The sequence below is a fragment of the Trichechus manatus genome, unplaced genomic scaffold (assembly GCF_000243295.1).
Source record: "Trichechus manatus latirostris isolate Lorelei unplaced genomic scaffold, TriManLat1.0 scaffold00218, whole genome shotgun sequence".
Taxonomy (NCBI): domain Eukaryota; kingdom Metazoa; phylum Chordata; class Mammalia; order Sirenia; family Trichechidae; genus Trichechus; species Trichechus manatus.
The window spans coordinates 272,733-294,575 of NW_004444154.1; the positions used below are offsets into that span (position 1 = coordinate 272,733).

Below are 21,843 nucleotides of genomic sequence, written 5' to 3' on the forward strand. Positions count from 1 at the left end.
CAACATCATAATTCAAATGCTTCAATTCTTCTTCAGTCTCCTTATTCACTGTCCAGCTTTCACATGCATATGAGGTGATTGAAAATATGACTTAGGCCAGGTGCACTTTAGTCCTCAAAGTGACTTCTTTGTTTTTTAACACTTTAAAGAGGTCTTTTGCAGCAGATTTTTGGTATAAGAACTGACATACTACTTTGGCATCTATATCACTGGTATCAGTCTAATTTTGCTCTTTGCTTGATTTTAATACATGTCATTAAACTTTTAAAGAGTTTCCAAAGATTCTCTTTGAACTTACTTCCCTACACCAGAGTTTCTCAAAGTGTGCTCTTTATACCACTGTAATACACAATCTCTGGGGATAGGGCCCCAAACTGGCATGATTAATCTGTTCTCCAGGTGACCGTTACACACACTAGGGTTTGAGGAGCCCTGTCCACTTCAAAAGTTCTTACGTTCTCCAATGTGAGTTCTTACGCCAAAGGCTTTTAAAAATTTAACAAGTTATTTTGTGTTTGACTCTCTGTATGTCAATCTTTTATTAAGAGCAGGCGAAAAGAATCAGATGGAAACATGAGAAAAAAGAGGTAAGAATCTGTTTAGTATTACTACAATCCATAGCATCTTACATAGTAATTACTTTCTCAGGGGTTATATTCCTTAAAATAAACAGAGCTTCTTAAATTCAGGAGTCTTAGAAAATAGTTCAGAAGTCAAGCAACAAAAATGATGCAGATATTAAAAAAACACAGTAAATAAAAGTTTTAAAATCATCTACTTATTAATAGTTGTTTGCATAAAATCATGTTCCAAATCTCTCTTCTTGAATTCTCTTTAATTTTTCAGGAACACCGGTAAAGGCATCATGATCTGCTAAAACAGATCCTCCCAAAAGCTGTTATATAGTCTGCACTTCTTTCTGTAGTTTTCAAATAACTTTTTTGAGCTCTAATTAAATTTATTTTGTGGGGAGAGCAAGAAGTAACTTTTGGAAAAAAATAAATGTGTACACAGTGTGATGGTTAAGGTTATATGTCAACTTGGCTTGATCATGATTCTCAGTGGTTTGGCAGTTATGTAATGATATAATTTAGCAGACACACACACACACACACACACACACACACACACACACACACACACAGAGAGAGCGAGCGAAAGTGAGCGAGCAAGCGAGCGAGAGAGAGAGACATTCTGGCAAAGCTTGCTTGCTTGCTCTGGATACTGCAGCTGGCTCATCATCATTTGATCTCCAGTTCTTAGGACTTGAGTCAGCAGCTTGCCATCTTACCTGCAGATCTTGGATTTGACAGACTCTGCAGCCCATCAGCCAGCAGCCTACCATCTTACCTGCTGATCTTGGGTTCACGAGCCCCTGCAGCTACATGACTCAGGAGAAGCCTCCAGCTTGACACCTGACCCATGGACTTGGGATTTACCAGCCTGTACAACTGCATGAGCTATTTCCTTGAGACGAATCTCTCTACATACACTTCACTGGTTTTGCTTCTCTAGAGAATCCAGCCTAAGATTTTTGGTACTGGGAGTGGTTCTAGAGAAACAAAATCGTAAGGATGAGTTTTCTAAATTGGTTCTCAAGTATGACTAGTCTTAAAGGCTCTGATGACTCTGCCCCCTCCATTAGTAAAGAGGGCACTGCTAATCCATGGCATGAGGTGAGAATATTAATATTCAAAATATCACCACCAACAGATCAAGTACTGGTTTGAAGTGACGCTCTAGGTGATCGCATGTCTGATACTTTTCTACAATTTTTTCAGAAAGAGAAGTATAAGAAAGCTGGTTGGTTGGTCCTACTTTCACTAGACAAAGAGGTACAAGAAACATAAGCTCAGGGCTTCAGAGTCACAGCCCAAGTGTTACAAAAAGACCTCACAAGTTGCCACTTGTGCCCTGAACGAAGCCTTATTTCTTGTAGTGACGGAGCTGATATTGTCGAAAACCAAACCCAAAGTTTTATCAGCCATGAGTGGCTGAATTACAAAGTCAACTGAATTCCCAGCCTCCAATGGTGTCTGAAATGAGGGCATTCATTGGGAAGAAATGGGATCCTTAACATGGGATGGGGACATACGGGCAGATAATCAGGAAGCTGGAGACACTGAGCCACTACATTCCATTAAATCACTCCTGCCAACAGAACAAGGCTTCTTACTGCCACCTGAAGAGATTACTCCATTTCTGTCTGCTAAGTCACCCACCCCAGTAAAACCATTATCCCCTCCACCCTCATCTGATGAGATTAACCCAGCTGTGTCTGAAGAGCTTTTGTCTGAGATATCACGTAGGGGCATCACCTGGGCCAAATACCTTACAAGACATTGAATTCAGGGGCCTTCCACCTCAGTAAAATTTCTCAGAGTCCAATGGTATGGTGTATGTCAAGATATTCCTTCTAAAGTGAAGGGTAAGTTGTTTATTCTGGCCCCTCCTACAACTAAAAAGGAGGCACAATGCCTGGTGAGTCTCTTTGGATTTTGGAGGCAACACAGCACTCATGTGGGTGTGCGACTCTGGCCTATTTATCAAGTGACTGGAAAGGCTGCTAGTTTCGGGTGGGGCCCAGAACAAGAGAAAGCTCTGACACTTGGGCCATATGATCTGGCTGAATTTAATGGTGCTTGAAGTGTCAGTGGCAGATAGAGATGCTGTTTGGAGTCTTTGGCAGGCCCCTATTGGTGCATCACAGAGCAGACCCTTAGGATCTTGGAGCAAAGCCCCATCATGCTCTGCAGATAACTACTCTCCTTTTGAGAAACAGCTTTTGGCTTGTTACTGGGCCTGAACTCTTAACCACTGGACAGCAAGTCGCCATGCCTGAGATGCTCATAATGAATGGGTGTTGTCTAACCCACAGAGTCATAAAGTCAGAATGCACAGCTGCACTGTCATTAAATGGAAGTGGTACATACAAGACTGGTCTGAAGCAGGATCTGAAGGCACAAGTAAGGTGCATGAGGAAGTGGCCCAAATGCCCACGGTCTCTTCTACTGTCACATCATCTGCCCTCTCCCAGTCTGCAACTATGGCCTCATGGCCTTATGACTAGCTGACTGAGGAAGAAAAAACTTGTGCCTGGTTTACAGATGGTTCTGCATGATATGCAGGCACCAGTCTGAAGTGGACAAAAGCAGCACTACAGCCCCTTTCTGGGCTCTCCCTGAAGGACAGTGGTTAAGGGAAATCCTCCCAATGGGCAGAACTTTAAGCAGTATACCTGGCTGTTCACTTTGTTTGGAAGGAGAGATGGCAAATGTGCAACTGTATACTGATTAATGGGCTGTAGTCAATGGTTTGGCTACATGGTCAGGGACTTGGAAGGAACATGACTAGAAAATTGGAGACAAGGAGGTACGGGGAAGAGGTATGTGGACAGACTCCTCTGAATAAGCCAAAGACATAAAAGATATTTGTCTCATGGGAATGCTCACCAAAGGGAGCAGAGGAGGATTTTAATAATCAAGTGGATAGGATAATGCGTTCTGTGGAGACCAGTCATACTCCTTCCCTGGCCACTCCTCACTGCCCAATGGGCTCATGAACAAAGTGGCCATGGTGGCAAGGATGGAGGTTATACATGGGCTCAGCAACACGGACTTCCACTGACCAAGGCCGACTTTGCAACAACCACTGCTAAATGCCCAATCTGCCATCATCAGGGACCAACACTGAGTCCTCAATATGGCACCATTCCTTGAGGCGATCAGCTAGCAACCTGGTGGCAGGTTGATTACACTGGACCGCTTCCATCATAGAAAGGGCAGATTTTTGTTCTTACTGGGACGGACTTACTTTGGATACGGATTTGCCTTCCCTGCATGCGATGCCTCTGAGAAAACTATCATCCATGGACTCACAAAATGCCTTATCCAACCATGATGTTATCCCACACAGCATTGCCTTGGATCAAGGGACTCACTTCACAGCAAATGAAGTACAGCAACGGGCCTATGTTCATGGAATTCACTGTCTTACCATGTTCCCCATCACCCTGAATTAGCTGGCTCGATAGAATAATGGAATGGCCTTCTAAAGGCACACGTACAACATCAGCCACCTCCACACCCATTGCCACTGAGTCGATTCTGACTCGTAGCGACCCTACAGGACAGAGTAGAACTACACCACAGGGTTTCCAAGGAGTGGCTGGTAGATTCCAACTGGCGACTTTTTGGTTAGCAATTGAGCTCTTAACCACTGAGCCACCAGGGTTCCAAGGTGTCAACTAGGTGACATTTTGCAGGGTTGGGGCAATGTTCTGCAGGAGATTGTATATATGGGTCTGTTTCTCCCATAGCCAGGATTCACGGTTCCAGGAATCAACAGGTGGAGACGGGAGTGGCACCATTCACTATTACCCCTAGTGACCCATTTCCAAAATCTCTCCTTCCTGTTCCCATGACCCCATGCTCTGCAGGTCTAGAGTTCTTAGTTCCAAAGGAAGGAATGCTCCCACCTGGAGACACAACACAGATCCCATTGAACTGGAAATTAAGAATACCACCTGGCCACTGGGTTCCGCCTGCCTCTGGATCAACAGGCAAAGAAGGGAGTTACCATACTGACTGTTGTGATTGACCCTGACTACCAAGGGGAAATCAGAATTATGTTGCATAATGGAGTTAAAAAGAGTATGTTGTAATACAGGACATCCCTTAGGGTATCAGTACTACTATGCCCTGTGATTAAAATCAATGCAAAACTACAACAATCCAATTATGACATGACTACTGATGGCCCACACTCTTTAGGAATGAAGGTTTGGATCAGCCCTCCAGGCAAAGAACTATGACTAGCTGAGGTGCTCGCTGAGGGTAAAGGGAATATGGAATGGGTGGTGGAAGAAGGCAGTTTTAAATACGTTACAATCACATGGCCGGTTGTAAAAATGAGGACTGTAATTGTTATGAGTATTTTCTTCCTATATGTCTACATCAAATATATTTGTTTCCTTCACTTATAAAATATAACTTGTAAACTGGGCTAGTGTGTTTTCAGTTGTACAAGTCAGTTCTATCATGTTAGGCACAAGTATGACTTTGTGATTGTCTTTAGAGATTGTGTATGGTTTAAGAAGATGTGTACAGGTGCCAAGTTGACAAGGGGTGGACTGTGATGGCTAATATTTTGTGTGAACTTGGCTGGGCCATGATTCTCAGTGAAATGGTAGTTATGTAATGATGTAATTTGGTAGTTATATAATGAGGTAGAGTTTGGCAGTTATGTAATGATGTAGTCATCCTCCACAATGTGATCTGATGTGATCAGCCATCAGTTGTAAGGGGAGTTTCCTTGAGGAAGGTACATATGGATGTTCTGGCAAAGCTTGCTTGCTTAATGTGGATCCTGCATCCTAACTATCATCATCTGATCTCTGGTTCTTGGGACTTAAGCCAGGTGCCTGCCGTCTTACCTGTGAATCTTGAGATTTGTCAGCCTCTGCAGCCCATGAGCCAGAGGGCTACCATTTGATGTGCTGATCTTGGATTTGTCAGCCATTGGGTCAGAAGAATCCTCCAGGCTGACACCTGACTCACAGATTTAGGACCTGCCAGCCTCTACAACCAAGTGAGCCATTTCTTTTAGATAAATCTCTCTCTTATATATGTATTTATATGTTTACATTTATATATGCTTCCCTGGTTTTGCTTCTCTAGGGAACCCAATCTAAGACAACTGACCTTACTTACATATCACCTTTTTATTATTATTATTATTATTAGGGAAGGGAAAGAGAAGCACTTAACATTAATGTCTTGTTCTTTCGTTTAAAGGATAATGAATTGACCCACATGAACATTAAAAGATCACAGATTATTTAAAATCATTACACAAATATAAAACAGCAAAATCACAAAAGTACACTTGGCAAAGCATTAGATTTGTTTTAGCCATTAAAAGAATGTTTGTTCTTCCTTTTCAAAGCAAAATATTTGCTAAGAATCAAGACAGTCATCAAAAAATAGGGCATTAATGGAGTGAAGTCATTGCCAAATAATTAAAACATACTGGCCAGTGCCAATAAGACTAAGGAAAACATCAAAGAGTGAGTTAGTATTCATGATCCAGAGTAAAAGGCAGCCCCACACTCTATAGTGCTGACTGGCAGTGCTACACCCAATCAGCAGAGGTAGCCCAAAACAAGCTGGTCTTCTTTTCAGGTCCTGTTCAGCCTCATAGCAACATGCAAGCCTCCACTCACAACTGGGTGGTGGTTACGCATGAGATCCACTGGCTGGAAATCGAATACAGGTCTCCTGCATGGAAGGTGAGAATGCTACCACTGAACCACCACAGCCCTCAAAGTATTCCTAACACTCTGTAATTATATGTATATCGTTTGTGTATGGTCTGTCTTTCCCCAGGAGGCTGGTTATACATTCTAGGGGGGCAAATACCATGTATGTTTTACACAAAGTATAGCCAATGTCTAAGATACTGTATGGTACAAAAGTAGGCACACTTTATGGGATTAAGTACGTTCACAGTTCCATTAATTAGGTGTGATCACTTGATACCTATACAGTTCCAACAAGACTCCCCCAAACTGCTATAACAGACCACAAAAACCTTAATATTACACAATGAAGGTTCCCTACTGACCTATAAGAAAGCTGGGGAGGTGGGAAAGAGGAAATAAGCTGTAGTGAAGTATTTGGGGTCTAAGACTGGGAATGGGACTGTGCTTCTGTTAGTATAATCACTAAATAACAGTTCTCAGTCAGGCTATTAACTTGCTATTGACCTCCTTTGGATTCCAGAGATATGCTTGACTGATATTTTTTCTACTGGCATTAACTCTTACCTTGACTAGCTTGACTAGTTTCTCTTTTCCTTTAGACTCACAGTAGAACCAAATGCAAATTTACAGCTTCTGCTTTTCCATCTGTGGTACCCAATCTCCATAATGGTCTTCACTAATCCTTGCTTCCTAGTACTCAGATCACTTGAGTAGAAGAACCCCTGCCAAATTGGGCAGGGCTGACTTATGTACATAGTAGAATATTGTGGAAACGATGATGTGAGACTTTTAAGGCTAAGTCACAAAAGACATTGGGGCATTCATTCACCTTGAGCTGTATCACTCGCTCTAAGGGAAGCCAGATCATTAGATCCCATATGGAAGACAAAATAAATGGCTGCGTTTTGTTTTTGTTTTTAATATTTAAAAAGGATAAAATAAGATTCATCTTGGTTTTAGAAAAAGAAAGAAATAAGAATTTCCTTGTATTAATAAAGGACAGGGTTTCTTAAATGGATTGTTGTTGTTCGCTGCCATCAAGTTGACGCTGACTCATGGCAACCCTATGTACAAAAGAACAAAATGTTGATCAGTCCTGTGCCATCTTCACAACCACTGGCATGTTCGAGTCCAACACTGCAGCTATTGTTCCAATCCATCTCACTGAGGGTTCACTAGCCCTTTACCCTCACTAGCCCTCTACTTTGCCAAACAAATGTTCTCCTCTAGCAATTACTACCTCATGATGATATGTCCAAAGCAAGTGAGCCAGACAACGTTGTGTTCTGATTCACATGTTTTCACTGGCTAATTTTTGAAATAGATCACAGTCCTTTCCTCCTAGTCTGTCTTAGTCTGGAAGCTCTGCTAAAAACTGTCCACCTTGGGTGACCCTGCTGGTATCTGAAACAACAGTGGCACAGCTTCTAGTACCATAACCACATATAAGCTACCACAGTATGACAAACCAACAGACAAAAGGAGGCTTAAAGGGATTAGGAGATGGGAAAGAAGGGATGGAATGGAGGCTGAAGTGCTGCCCTGAAGATCAGGAATGAAAAAGAGAAAGGAATTCAGGGGTTAACCCTGGTTGGTTTCTTCATTTGCCACACCTTTGCTTAAGTAGATACTACTGGGGTTCAGCCCAAAGAAAGTTTAATGATCAGAGTGGGGAGAGGAAGATGATACACAGTTTTGATATCCCAGAAGGCAACTGGGCTTATAAGAAAAGGAGGAAAAAAATTTATGTGGCAGCATTTGGATATCAAGATAATTTTATATAGGTAGATGATGGCAATCTGCAAAGTACCAGTCATATTTCTGTATACTCTGTAGACAAGGGTTCTCAATTTTTTTTCTCTTTTTAATCCTTGATATAATACTTGTGGAACATAATGTACCCCAATTAGAAACGGAGGTCTGTCAGCATGATGACTCCGGGGTGGGTGGGGACAGACACGTTCTTCCCCTTTCCATGTCCCTTGGTATAGCCAAAGATCATTTTTTCTAACACATGAATTCTGAATTTACATGAGATGTTTTGTTTTGACTTGGTTTTTTGGGTTATTAATTTCATCTTAGGTTTGTGTTGCTTCTATCTCCTTTTTCAAAGTCCTCTCTCTAGGTTTCCCTCCACTTTTATTGTAACACTGGCTAGGAAAAAGAAAAACGGAGAGAATAGCCTAGTAGAGAATATTTTCTCTAGGATCTTCAAAAGGCCACTTTTAAAGAAGAGTGGGGAAAACAACAATAAAATACTTTTCATTATTCACTGGTAACAGTTAATAATATTGACTTCATCGCGTACCAGGATTTCTAAGAGCTTTCTTTCTAGAGATGCCAGAGAGAGAAAAAAAGTGAAAGTCTTTTTAATCACAAGCTGTTGGCTTCTGCTCTTAAACAGTGGGACCAAGAGGAGTGCCACAAGAACTGTCAGTATAACACTGAAAAACAACAAGACCTCAATATACAGGTATTCAAAATACTTGACTGGATTTTGGTTAAGAAGCAAACAAAAAGTGGGCGGGGGGGGGAGTATAACTTTTTAGTTTGTATTATCACTGGCATACATCATCAACAATCACTAATGTTCCCATGAGCTTCTAAAGCTCCTTAAAATCAAGGAATTAGAAAGACAAGAAACTCCCTTACAAGCAAAATGCAAAAATATAAATGGTTAGAAATCTGATTAGTTTTATCAGTTTAGCCCTGTGCCACCACCTTGCCGCCAACACTGAAGTTCTAGAGTTTTGAAGGCTAAATTTTGTAAAGTAATCCATGGTTCTGATTCATTGAGAGATCCTGAGCTAGAACAAACCATTTAGGCTGCTCCCAAATTCCTGGCCCACAGAAACTGTGTGAGATAATAATGTCTATTGTTGTTGCAAGCTGCTAAGTTTTGGGGTAATTTGTTATGCAGCAATAGATAACTAATATGATCTCTCAGCACTCCAGTTCACACAGTTTACCAGAGATTTTCACTGTTAATATAAAAGGCAATGAGATATATTGTATAAAGAAATGTAAATTAGCAACTTTTTTTTTCATTTATACACAGAACATGTACAGACAAATGAACGCAAGTATGTTAATGAAATTATTTTCAGACTCTATTAACAACAGTGAAGGCTGCTATGTAAGATCAGTGGGCTGATTGTTTTTCCTAATTTACCCAACTTTTATGAAGAACTATTCTCCACCTCAGAGAAGCTACTATAAAATAATCCCTTTCAAAAGTCTCTGTCATTAAAAGAAAAATAGGGAAGGAGGTTAACATGATTCCAGGTTTGAATCACTACAAATTGTGAATGTTAAGTATTCCAAGAATTTTTTAAAATATATTTTTGTATTTGATGGAATTCTAGAAAAGTGACTATAATATACTTTTAGATCTTTTTCATCCTTTGGTGAAATGTAGAGTATGATCTCTAAAGAGTAGCTTTTTCTCAAATTTTAAGCAGTTTGGGTTTACATTTTTTTCTGTATATGGTAAGTTGGCATAAATATAAGCTACAAAGAAAAAAGTACATTTCACAAAAAAAAAGATCTTATTAACAAATTTTTAATACATTATTGATGTAATGTTAAGTGCTGGTGTGTCTACTCTGACTCACAGTGACGCCACAAGACAGAGTAGAATTGTCCCATAGAGTTTTCTTGGCTGTAATCTTTATGAAAGCAGATCGCCAGGTCTTTCTCCCACGGAGCTGTTAGGTGGGTTTGAACCACCAACTTTTCGGTTAGCAGCCAATGATTTAACTGTTTGTACCACACGGGCTCCTTAGAGATGTCATAGGGGCTACACAGTGCTCATTTTCATATAAAAACTGTTAAAATAAGCAAACGGATGGATAATAAAATTAAAAAAAAAAAAAAGTCACCTACCCTTAAGAGGATCATGCTCTGCTCTCATAATATCAATAAGGGAATTTTCCAAAGAGTGCATATTCAAACTGTCATACATTCTACTTCGATCCTGAAAGAGAAAAAAATAAGTCTCTCAATATAATCTCTGCAACTTTTTCAAAAAGTCATTATAAAAATATCTAAATTCTCTTACATAAGATGACTAGAACATCTGATTAATACATTACTATTAATCAGTTTGCATCCCAAGGCAATGCTAGTTAACTCAGGATCTCATGAGCTATATATTCAATATATTTATCTCTAAAATCTTATATCAAGAGTGATCTAATTTCACTGGTAATATTAATGCAATACAGTAAATTAATTTCTATTGTTTTATCATTCTCAGCTTACAAGCATTCCAAAAATGTTATACATATAGAAAGTACCTTCAGTTGTTTATTTAATGTGTAAATTTGTCTCATTTATCTAGAAAGACAAACATTGACACTTGAAAAATAAATATTTTTGGGAAAAGAACTTAATTCCATATTGCACCATACTTTAAACATCTATCAAACATTTTACATTGTTTGACTTGGTGTCTGAATAGATTTTCATAATAATGAATACACAGACATCTAATAAATAAAAATCAAAAGCATGAAATACTAATATCAGACCCAAAGACCAATTCCTAGAATATTTATATTTAAATGTCACTCTTCAAGTGCTCATCTATTGATTTCTGCATTTCTAGGCCCTCCCTCTCCTCTCTCCAGAAAAAAAAAAAAAAGGGCAGATGAAAGAGGACAGGGTAAAGTATCCTCATCTCACTAAATTTCCTACTTCAAAGTAGGACAAAGTTGGTATCTTTTGTGCAGTCAGGACTCATGTTTGCTGAATGTTAAATCGCCCAGCTTGCTTATTTACAAAAAACAAACCTGTTGTCAATGAGTCAATTCCGACTCACAGCGACTCTATGGGACAGAGTAGAACTGCCCCATAGAGTTTCCAAGGAGTGGATGGTGGATTCAAACTGCAGACCTTTTGGTTAGCAGTCGAGCTCTTAACCATTGCGCCACCAGCTTGCTTACTAGAAGAAAGGAATTTGATTCTTTAATGCTCATGAATTTACACTGTATTCTATTCTGATTAATACATACCCATTATACATGAACAAATATATATGGGGAACAACCCCAGCAAGCTCTAGGCAACGTCCCCCACATCACCTGGGAGTCTTTCCCCAAAATCCTTCCATGTCAACCCCTACCCATTCAAGTGTATGTGTGTATTTGTGTTTGTGCAAGTGAATATGGGGAAGGCAGGGCATGCCATTTTAAACTCTCAAAAAATGATTAAACAGGAAAAAGAGAAGGTTAGACTAAGAAATAAAAGTGTGGAAAAAAGTCCCCACAGAAATCAGAATTAGGCAATTCAGAGCGGGGGATTCTTAACCTGGGGTCCATGAGCTTCAAGAGGGGCTCTGAATTCTCCGAGATTATATGCAACATTCTGTACATGTATGTATACAGTACTTTTTTTTTCCTGAAGAAGAAGTTTATAACTTTCAGCAGTTTCTCAAAGGGGTCCACAATCCAGAGAACAGTCAGAACCAGTCCTTTTAAAGCTAAACAAAAATGTAAGAAGCTTTCCTAATTATATATTCATTTATTTACTCTATTTTAATGTTTAAATAAGGGTTGTAACCTCTTTAAAGCTAGAGGAGCAGATTCAGTATTATAAACTAAACAACCTTCAGTGGCTAAATTTTTGGAAGGAGATTGCCAGGTTCTTCTTACTGGTCTGTTTTAGTCTGGAAACTCCACTGAAACCTATCCACCACAGGTGACCCTGATGGTATTTGCAACACCAGTGGTATAGCTTCCAGCATCACAGCCAATAAGCAAGCCACCACAGTACGACAGACAGGTAGTGGTCATGCAAACTGCCATTGGTTTAAAAACTAAACAGAAATCCTGAGACAATTTTAAAGTAGTCATGAACACATTAATACTGATTAATACCAATAAATGTGGAAAACCATAGCAACGTAACTTGCAAAACAGCTAAGTGATTTCACAAAAATAAAAATCTGTATGAGGAACAGTTTATCCTTAATCTATTTTAAAATATGAAAACTATCTGGTACAGAATCAACTAACTGGGCTTTCAGGACTGATATTACAGAATCCCACAATTAGAAAGCAGACAAAAAATGACCAAAACAGATGAGTAGGAAAAGTACAACCTCTTATATTCTAGTACTTATTTTATTGTTTTTCTTAAACACAGACATTTGCCACAAATACTTACGACAGCTTCTCTAAAGTCCTAGAAAGGTTGAAAGACACAGGAAAGAACAAAATAATCCTAATCTTGAAGAGGCTGACCTAAGAGAACAGATTATAAATGCTAAAAAATAATTAAGAAGGTCAATGCATACTATTAGAATTCGTACAACAAAAGGAACTCAATTAAAAGGGAACTTTCTGATAGAATATTATTATTTTTGTCTTTGACATATTCAAAATTCTATTGTATTTCAAAAGAAGTGGTCAGGCAGAGCTTTTTCCTCTTGAAAATGAAGCGTTCTCTCAAAGAAAAAGAAGGTGGGTTCTACGTTCTCGTATTTACAGATATAACAGATACTTGAGCACGTATTCTGCCTAAGCAGAAAGATCAGCTTTTGCTATGTTGTCAATGTTTGTGTTCAGTTCTCCAATTTTTACTTTAAAATAGAGAACAAAGTTGTGCTAATATTGTCACAAAAGTTAAGTAAATACTGATCACACTTTCCTGATTAGTTATTGCACCATGTTGAAACAGCAGCAGATGTGCTACTTTGCTTTGTTACAAAATGTAGCACTTAATCTCACACTTTCTTGCATCATTCTCTAGTTGTTCCACATGTATACCCCTTATTCTTCCAACTAGTCTCAGCTTCTCAAAGGCTTCCCCCATGCATTCCAAGGGTAATTAAAATACTAATATACACAATGCACATGTATTTCTTGAAATTCCTTATTTCTGAACCTGAACAAAGCACTGTGACAGTCATTCTGAAGATTTAAAAAAAAAAAAAATTCATTAAAAAAAGAAAGCCCAAAAAGGGCCAAAGCTATTCCATACCCAAAGCAAATGAAAAGGCAAGAATACCTGAGGTAAGAATGTAACAAGCATGAGAACTGAACACAGGATAAAAACAAACAAAAAAAAAAAAACCAAACCCATGGCCAATGAGTTGATTCTGACTCATAGCAACCCCACACGACACAGCAGAACTGCCCCCACAGGGTTTCCAAGGAGCCGCTGGTGTATTTGAACTGCCAACCTTTTGTTTAGCAGCTGCGCTCTTAACCACTGTGCCATCAAGGCTCTGAATACAGGATAGGAAACATAAAACAAAAAGCATCTACTACCTACACGTTTAAAAGAGTTCATTCTCTCTTCTCAGTAGCTCTAACAGTCTGACGCCTACCAATGTCCCTGAAGTTCATCTAGCCTAAACCAAAAAAAAAAAAACCAAACCCCTTGCCATTGAGTCAATTCCGACTCATAGCAACCCTACAGGACAGAGGAGAACTGCCCCAAACGGTTTCCAAGGAGCCACTGGTGGATTCGAACTGCTGACCTTTAGGTTAGCAGCCATAGCTCTTAACCACTATGCCACCAGGGTTTCCTCATCTGGCCTAAGAACCACAATTTAAGGAATGCTTTATTAGATGAAAAAGTGGAGTTGGTTTGCTTTTTGTGCAAGGTGAATAAAGACTTCGAGTAAGTTGTTTTTATAAGGGAGCTGCATAAATTATCATTTATCATAAAAAGTATCACAACAGCTTGGAGATTAAAGATTAGAGAAAAACAGTTTCAAATAATTCAAAGTAGTTTATGTGACATTCTCAAGCACTGTATGCAGAACATCTGTAAGAGCAAGAATCTGAAATTCAATATATTGATAATCTCACTGCTAGAAGACAGGCCAACATGTATCTTACACAGCTTTACACACTGTATTACAGTTCTAAATGCTTGACACTGCTTTGTTTACAGGGAACTGCTGCGCCATGTGTAAACTTGTAAGTAATAATAACCTCAGCTACTAGTGTATTTACTCTTTGATTTAAAATATTCAAGTATCAATGAATAAATATAGTGTATCTAATTGAAAATTCCATTTTAAGGTTAAATTAGAATTCATACTTTCAAGTATGATTTCTTACAAGGGTAACTAGCTAGCAGTGTTTTAAAGTAGGATAATTCTCAGCCTTAAAGAGATTAAGAGAGATATCTTAGTTATTTTAAGTCAGAAATATGCACAACAATTTACACTTGTGTTTTTACAAAGTTTTAAATCTGAAGCTTTAATTGACTCGATGGCAACAGATTTAAGGTTCATTAAAAAGATAGCTTATTTAAAATAAAGAAATGCCAATCCACAAAATCTTATATACAATTGAAATAAAACCAACCTACCAGACTATATCTTTCCCATCTTGCCACAGGAAGGCCTAAAGTATCCAGGTATAAGATTAAGACTTTAGTTCTAGAAGTTAGTATTTTTTTAGGCCTAATCAGTTTGAAACTAAAAGACACAAAAAATTAAGTGTTTTTAAATAATGTATTTAACTACAATTTATTAGTATTCAAATGTTTTTATATGATTTAAAAAAAAAGTAGAAAGGAAAATAATATACCCAGATATTTGAGAGGTGAAGTACTGTCTATAATTTTAATTTTGTCAGATAGTGAAGAACTACCCAACAGTTTAAGATACCAATCCCAGTTTGTAGTTGCTGCTGTATTTTTAAGAACCTCAGCTTCAAATACCTCAACCTTTTATGGAAAGATGGAAACACAGAACAAATTATTTATAATGACCACCCTTAGGGTGCTTTTAAGACCAGTTGGAAGATCATACACTACCTCGGACCACTGTCCAACACCTTCACCCCAAGAAATCAAGACCCTTGCATTCTAACAATAAGTGGGGGCTGGGGGTGGAGCAGAGAAGGAAAAAAAACAGACCAGGTAAAGTATAAAAGCTGGCTTAAAAAACCTTAGATGACCTAGTTCTCTTCTTATAGATAAGGAAATAAGGAAATGATGACCCATAAGATGGAAGCCCATAAACTATCTCATCCAATGTCATCAAGATTGTGAAAGGACAAGGAAGAGGATCAAGGTCTCAGATCACCTTTCCTTCTAGTTCATGTCACTTTCAACTATCTCTTTCACCACTGTCTTCAACTCTGTCACATTGCACCTCTGCCCAAGAGTCCAGAGGGAATGCCAATATCTCAACAATTGGAAAAAAAAAAAAAGTTTATATGTATGTGTGGGTACACATAAATGAGTACCTATGTTGTTGCCGGTTACCATGGAGTAGATTCTAACTCATAGCTACCACCATGTGTTGCAGAGTAGACTGTACTCCATAGGGTTTTCAAAGCTGTGACATTTCAGAAACAGATCACCAGGCCTATCTTCCTAGGCACCTGGGGGTGGATTCAAACTGCCAATCTTTCAGCTAGTAGTCGAGCACTTAACCATTTGCGCCACCCTTGGACATACAGATATTATGTATGTATATGTCTATACATATACCTTTAAGCACCAAAATCCTTTTTCCTAAAATAAATCTGCCTAAAACCCCAGGTTATAAAGCAGGTAAAAGCAAAGTGGCTCTGGCTGAAGTTAGAATGGGAGGACTGAAGTCTTTGTCCCATGGGCCCCCTCCAGCAACTGAAATCATCTCAATAACTTAATTTCTCAATATCCACAACCCCACCCCCACCCATGGACCCCTTTATGCCAATTAATCTGCCTTTTTTCTTCTCCATAGATATTTCTCTCTCTCATATATGTACTTGATTGTTTCTTCCTGCACATACTCTTAGAATAATCATTTCACTTCCTCTCTAAAACCATGTCCTTGACATCTTCAAAATAATTATAATTTTCCTCTTCTAACATACCATTTCCTAGGTATTTATGTATTCGTTTTGAGCAACATAATAGTGCTATCATAAAAATGTCACTAATATGGCCTAACTGAGCCAGAGTGGAGAAGAGAGTAGAAATAGAGAGCCAACTTACATTAACAAGAAAATAAATTGCAAATTATACAAGGTAACCAGTATTTCTAAGGAGAGATCCTGACATGTCTGCTTTGGTAAATAGGTAGAACTTGTCTAAAATAGCTGCTTGTGGTGATCATTCAAGTTAGTGCTAACCCTCTACATTACAATCTACTTAGGAATGTATTATTCATTTGCTTATACAGTCCGTGTTTGTAAAATCATCTCATTTGATAAATTAACTAAGGAAGAGCTTTAGCTAAGGATAACATAGCTCTATTCAGTGGACTTCCAAAATGTCAAGTCCATGCTCTTTCAAACTTGGACTCTGTAAGAAAGAATCCTCATACGCAAGGAATGAGTTTTCTATCTGTTCTGTAATCATCTTTATCACCATGTACCAGCATACTACTTAAATTCAGTCTGCTGGAAGTTAGTATTTTGTAACCACCTAGGGACTGAAGGTAATTTGGTTAAGACTGACCCTCAGTTTTTTGACTCAGAGTTACTCCACAGAAAACTGATTATTTGGAAGAAGACAATAAAAGAAAAATAATAAAATTTAGAATGAAGTAAACACTAAAGTTGTTTATAAAGGTGAGAAAACTAAGACAGGGCTTTACTAGAAATATCTTAGGACAAATGCAGCAGATTTCATGACAAAGATTTACTGTGAAACTTCTGAAAAATGTTGATGAAATGTAAGGTTGCATGTTAATTAGACATACGATTTTGTACCTAATTGCAATTAATTCTAAAAGGAGATAAAATCTGTTCAGCTCAACTGATGTTTAAAGTCAGGTGCTCTTATGACCCCAAGTTTTATTAATTCCCTTTTCTAAAAACAAATTTATTATGTTTTGTAAATATAAAATGATTACAAATTACTTTTAAATTTGAAAATGAAGCATTTTGTACTAAGTAGTTAAAACAAGTGACCATTAAAAAACAAATGGCTTTAATGTCCTCTGACATATGCTTAAATAGGCATAGTTGGAGAGTAAATAATAAATCCTATTCATAATATAAATACTAAACTCCTAGCCAAAATCCTGAAAAACATACACTTTGCAGCCTACCTGGTCTATTCTGGATGTTCCGGCTGCAGTGCACCAACTATCTTGGAGTGAATCTGAGCCCCAAGCTGGCAACTGCAAACTAGATCTCACCTTCAATAGCATAGAAGTTAACATCAGAAAGGAGCAGTTCTCTTCCCCATACCCACCCACGAAAAAAAAAAAAAAAGAAAGAGAGAGAGAGAAAACAAAACAAAAAAATCCAAAGTTCTTTCTATCTGGTATCTTTGTTCTGGTTTTAGAGCCAAAAAAAAAAAGAAAAAAAAAAAACAACAACCTCATTTGAAACAGCTATCAGGAAATTTAACTAACCTGTAATATCAACAACATATAAAAGGCCTGAAAAAAATGTCTTAGCAATGTAAGTATTAAGGCCACATTCAGAAAAAGATAGTCACTGAACCAGTGAAGACAAACACTAATTTGATGTAAAGTCCTGATACTATTTTGCCACCATCACAGCTATACTGAGTACTATATTCTAATATACGTATAACTCATCATAGTCAAATCTATGCACAATTACAGTTATGGCACTTTTTAGTTTAGCTATATTATAGGAGAAATGCATCCTGGTGGCCTACAGAAGATGAATAAATTAAATTCTTAAGAAGCTGCCAATTAAAAGATGCACTATATATTAAGAAACACAGCATGTTTTTCTACAGTTATGACGCTTATTGTGGGTTTAGAGAATATTTTTACATGCTCGATTACACCCTTTGATAATTAAATTCTATGCTTAAAAACTAGAACTTCATTTCTTTAATGGTAATTTTACGATACTAATACTCCTACCACCCAACTTTCTATTTTGAAAGATTAACATTAGAAATAGTCATTTACATACCATTCTTACCTGTAAGGGTAAGAGTGTATTACTATTGTTGTCTGTTCTGAACACATTATCTTCAATCCAAGATTTTGGAGTCAGTGATGGAGTAGAGCGAGTAAATTTCGGTGGTGCTATGACATTACCAGAAAATGGTTTCTTCAATGGAGATATCTGATTCATAGTTCCTGGAATCCCCATGTTCCCAGTTCTACGATGATCTCTGCCATGCATTGCTCCCCAGGACATACTTCCAGTGCCCCAGCCACTGCTCTGATGGTTGCTCCAAGGAGATTGTTTCAGAAGAGGCTGGAGAAAACACATCTATTTATTAAAGTATAGGCATTTCAAGTGTTTTTAATTCAAATCCAATTAGATATGAACTAAGAATTGATATGACTTTAAATAAGTCAGCTATATAAAGGTAACAAGATATAGCTTGACTAGTTTACAAATAGTAATAAGCTTATGATCTTGCTAGATGGAAAACATTTATTCAGTGCTATTAGTAAATTTTTTACCATCTTGCAGCCACAAATTATAATGTATCAAGCAGATATTTTGTAGCAATTGCTAAAATAAAAGTCACTTTTTTTTTCCCTGGGGTGGGGGAACTGTATATACGTAAGTATGGAAAAAAGTATATACTTTTAAACTGATTAACTTTAAAGATTGTTAAAGATAAAAACTGCATGGTGATCTTAGACATATTCTGCTAGACACAAGACTAAATATATGGTTTTTATGAATTAACATTTCCCAGCCATATGAGTTAAATACTAAGACTTTTGATTCCAAAACACAGCGTACCACTACAAAACTGAATACTGATAATGCTTGGTGTTACTCTGTTGCATGAATTAGAAATGCCTTTTAGAATACGGAACAAGATAGAAAATATGCCATTTAGAACTTTTAAAGTATTTCATTCTAGTTTCAGTGTAGATGCTTGTAAAATGTTCATTTTTATTTCACTTAATTATCTATGTACTATTAAACAATTATCTGATGTTACCCCTAAGTGGATCCACTGAGATCTCCGAACAGTAAACAACTACATGTTTCGATTATTCTAGTGGAGATCTTGATAATTTAAGTCGCCATTTAGTTCATTCACTTTCAAAAATAAATTATATTTCAACTTAGAACCTATGGTAAGAAAAGTGTTCAAAGAATGGAAAATCCACCAAAAGGCTGTAATTACAGACTTTTTTTTAAAGTATTAATTGCCAGCTATTCTACTCTGAATAAGCTGTATAATTAAAGTTTTATATTTTAATAACTTGGTCTGAGGTTTAGCAAAAGGAAGCATGGAGCATGCAGTTACTATAAATCAATAAACACAGCACTCTAAAAGTCAAATCATGTTTCTTACAAGACACATTTTTAAATATGTGACCTATAGTACCTATTTTCAAACTTGTACACGTAATATAATTATGACTATATACTACCTTTTTCTTCTCCACATAGTTGATAATTAAAGGAACTGGGACAAATCACTTCATTCTTGAGGGCCTTACTTTCCTGACTTAATTAGATTCAGTATTCAAAGTTCTCTTCCAGTTATCTAAAATTCCATATGAAAGCTGTGTGACCACTTACACTCCATTATAAGACCCACCTTTTGAGCAAAAGCAGGTAATAGTTAAAATATGGGTCATGATATATGTTCTTCTAACACTCTACACATTGTGACTTTAATAATAATAAAAAACCTACAATTTTCTGTAGCTAGTTTCAACTTTGAAAAATGAAGATACTGAAACACAAAGAATACCTAGTATGTTGCTCAAAATTATGTAAATCATGGAAAAGTAGACTATTATTTCCAAATTTGATATTTTTATTCCTCATAAGACACACTCTTCTTTCTCAGTAAGAAACCAGTCATTCAACAAAAGCTGTTAATTGTTACTTTGGTTAATTTAATTTAGACTGATAGTACCACCTTTTAAAAAAGTTAACCCTTTAGAACTTTAACCGGTCAATGGAAAAACCTATGTAAGTAAACACTGATTAAGGTCAAATTTTTCCCCTCTGTCAATCCTTAACCACATTACCCCAAGCATACTACCCCAAGCATAGAAAAAGGCCTTAAATAGAAGGATCCCTATAGTAAACGCTGACTAGATTAAAAACACTCCTTCAGTGTCAATTAACCAACCGAGCAGCCACACAAGAATTGAAGGGGATAGCAAGATGATCTTCAATCAGAAAGACCCCGAATAAACAAAAATTTGTCTTATGTCGTTTCATAATCACATTATCCACTTAAAATATGTTGTTGTAAGGTGCCATGGAATCAATTTTTGACTCATAACGACCCTATATGACAGAGTAGAACTGCTCCCATAGGGTTTCCTTGGCTGTAATCTTTACGAGAGCAGATTGCCAGGTCTTTCTCCCGTGGAGCCCGCTGGGTGGGTTCAAACTGCCAACCTTTCCGTTAGTAGCCCACACCTTAACTATTACACACCTCAAAATTCATGAGAAAACTTAAGGTCAAAAAGATATATTAGTCTCTTCAAGATAACACATGAATGCCACATTCAAGATTAGTTTTAACTGCTTTTGTAAAATCCACAAAATACCCCCGCTCCCCGACACACACAATCGCGCAGGATCTCCGTTTTCACCAGCTGAACTGTCACTAACATTTTCTGGTTTAAAGTCAGCTCATTGACAGCTCTCAAAGGACGCGGCCCCGTGACGAGGCAGGTCGGCCAGGGCGCTGCCGGCTCGCACCGACCCCACCGCAAGGCGCGCGGTCTCCAGCCGACGGAGCGGCGCTGCTGGCAGGGTGACCGGACGGAACCGGCGTTGGGAAGCGGACCCACTCGCCGCCGGCTCCGGCCTCCGAGGCGAGGTCTCTCGCCGGCCAATTAAGAACGAAACAAACTCGAAAGAAAAACAGCCTCTCCACCTGTCCCCATTGGCCGCCGAGTAGAGTCACGGGCTCCGAGACCCACTGTCTCCGGCCATCATTTTCCTCCCGCCCGAGTTCGCTTCCCATGGCCGCTCCTCGGCTCCTGCCATCAGGACCGCCAGCCCCGCCGTCCCCAGTCCGCCGCGCCTCCCGAGGTCCGGGGCTCGGAATCCAAGAACCGCGGACCCCCAGCCCGGAGATCGCCGGCGGGGCCTTGAGTTAGCGAGGACGCCCGCTCCGAGGGACTGGAGAGACGCCGCGCCCGCCCACCCACCTGCGGACCGACGCCGTCCGCCCCTGCCCCCATCGCCGTCCAGGGCGTTCGACTGGGCGCCCGTCCGGCGGCGGCGGCCAGAGCGACCCCGGCTCCGGAGCCTTCGCAGCCCACGGTGGCCAGTGCCCGCGCCGACCGCTCGCCCCCCGCCCCGCCGGGGTCGTGTCCCGTCGCCGTTTTCCACCCTCCTGACCCCACCTTCACTTGGAGGAGCGACCGTCGTCGCTTCCTCTCTGGGGGCACCCGCGCGCGGCTCGAGAGAGCAGGGCCGGAGGCTGCCCGCCGCCCCGCCCGCGTCTCTCGGCCGAGCGGCCCGACCGCTGCCTACCTGGTGGTGGTTGTAGGAGTTCCTCTGCTGCAGAAAGGCGGCTGCCGCCGCCTGGTGCTGCTGCTGGAGCTGCGGGCTGACGGGCGACCTTCGGCTCTGCGGCTGCTGCGGCGCCGCGGACGGCGGGGGCTGCTGCTGAGGTAAATTCATGGCGGGCGGCGGGGGCACCGCGGCCGCAGAGAAGGGGCCGCCGAAGCCGCCGCCGCCGCC

The 21,843-nt window shown here is 39.3% G+C and overlaps 1 protein-coding gene across 1 annotated transcript in view; it reads right to left on the bottom strand.

Moving 5' to 3' along the window:
* Positions 1–21,843, bottom strand: part of CPEB2 (cytoplasmic polyadenylation element binding protein 2) — a 78,677-nt gene that overhangs the window by 55,089 nt on the left and 1,745 nt on the right. Inside the window, exons 2-4 of the mRNA XM_023742797.1 lie at positions 21,634–21,843; positions 18,130–18,411; positions 10,148–10,238 (exon numbers count right to left, since the gene is read on the bottom strand). Coding sequence (XP_023598565.1) covers positions 10,148–10,238; positions 18,130–18,411; positions 21,634–21,843 — 583 coding nt within the window. The remainder of the gene's footprint in view (positions 1–10,147; positions 10,239–18,129; positions 18,412–21,633) is intronic.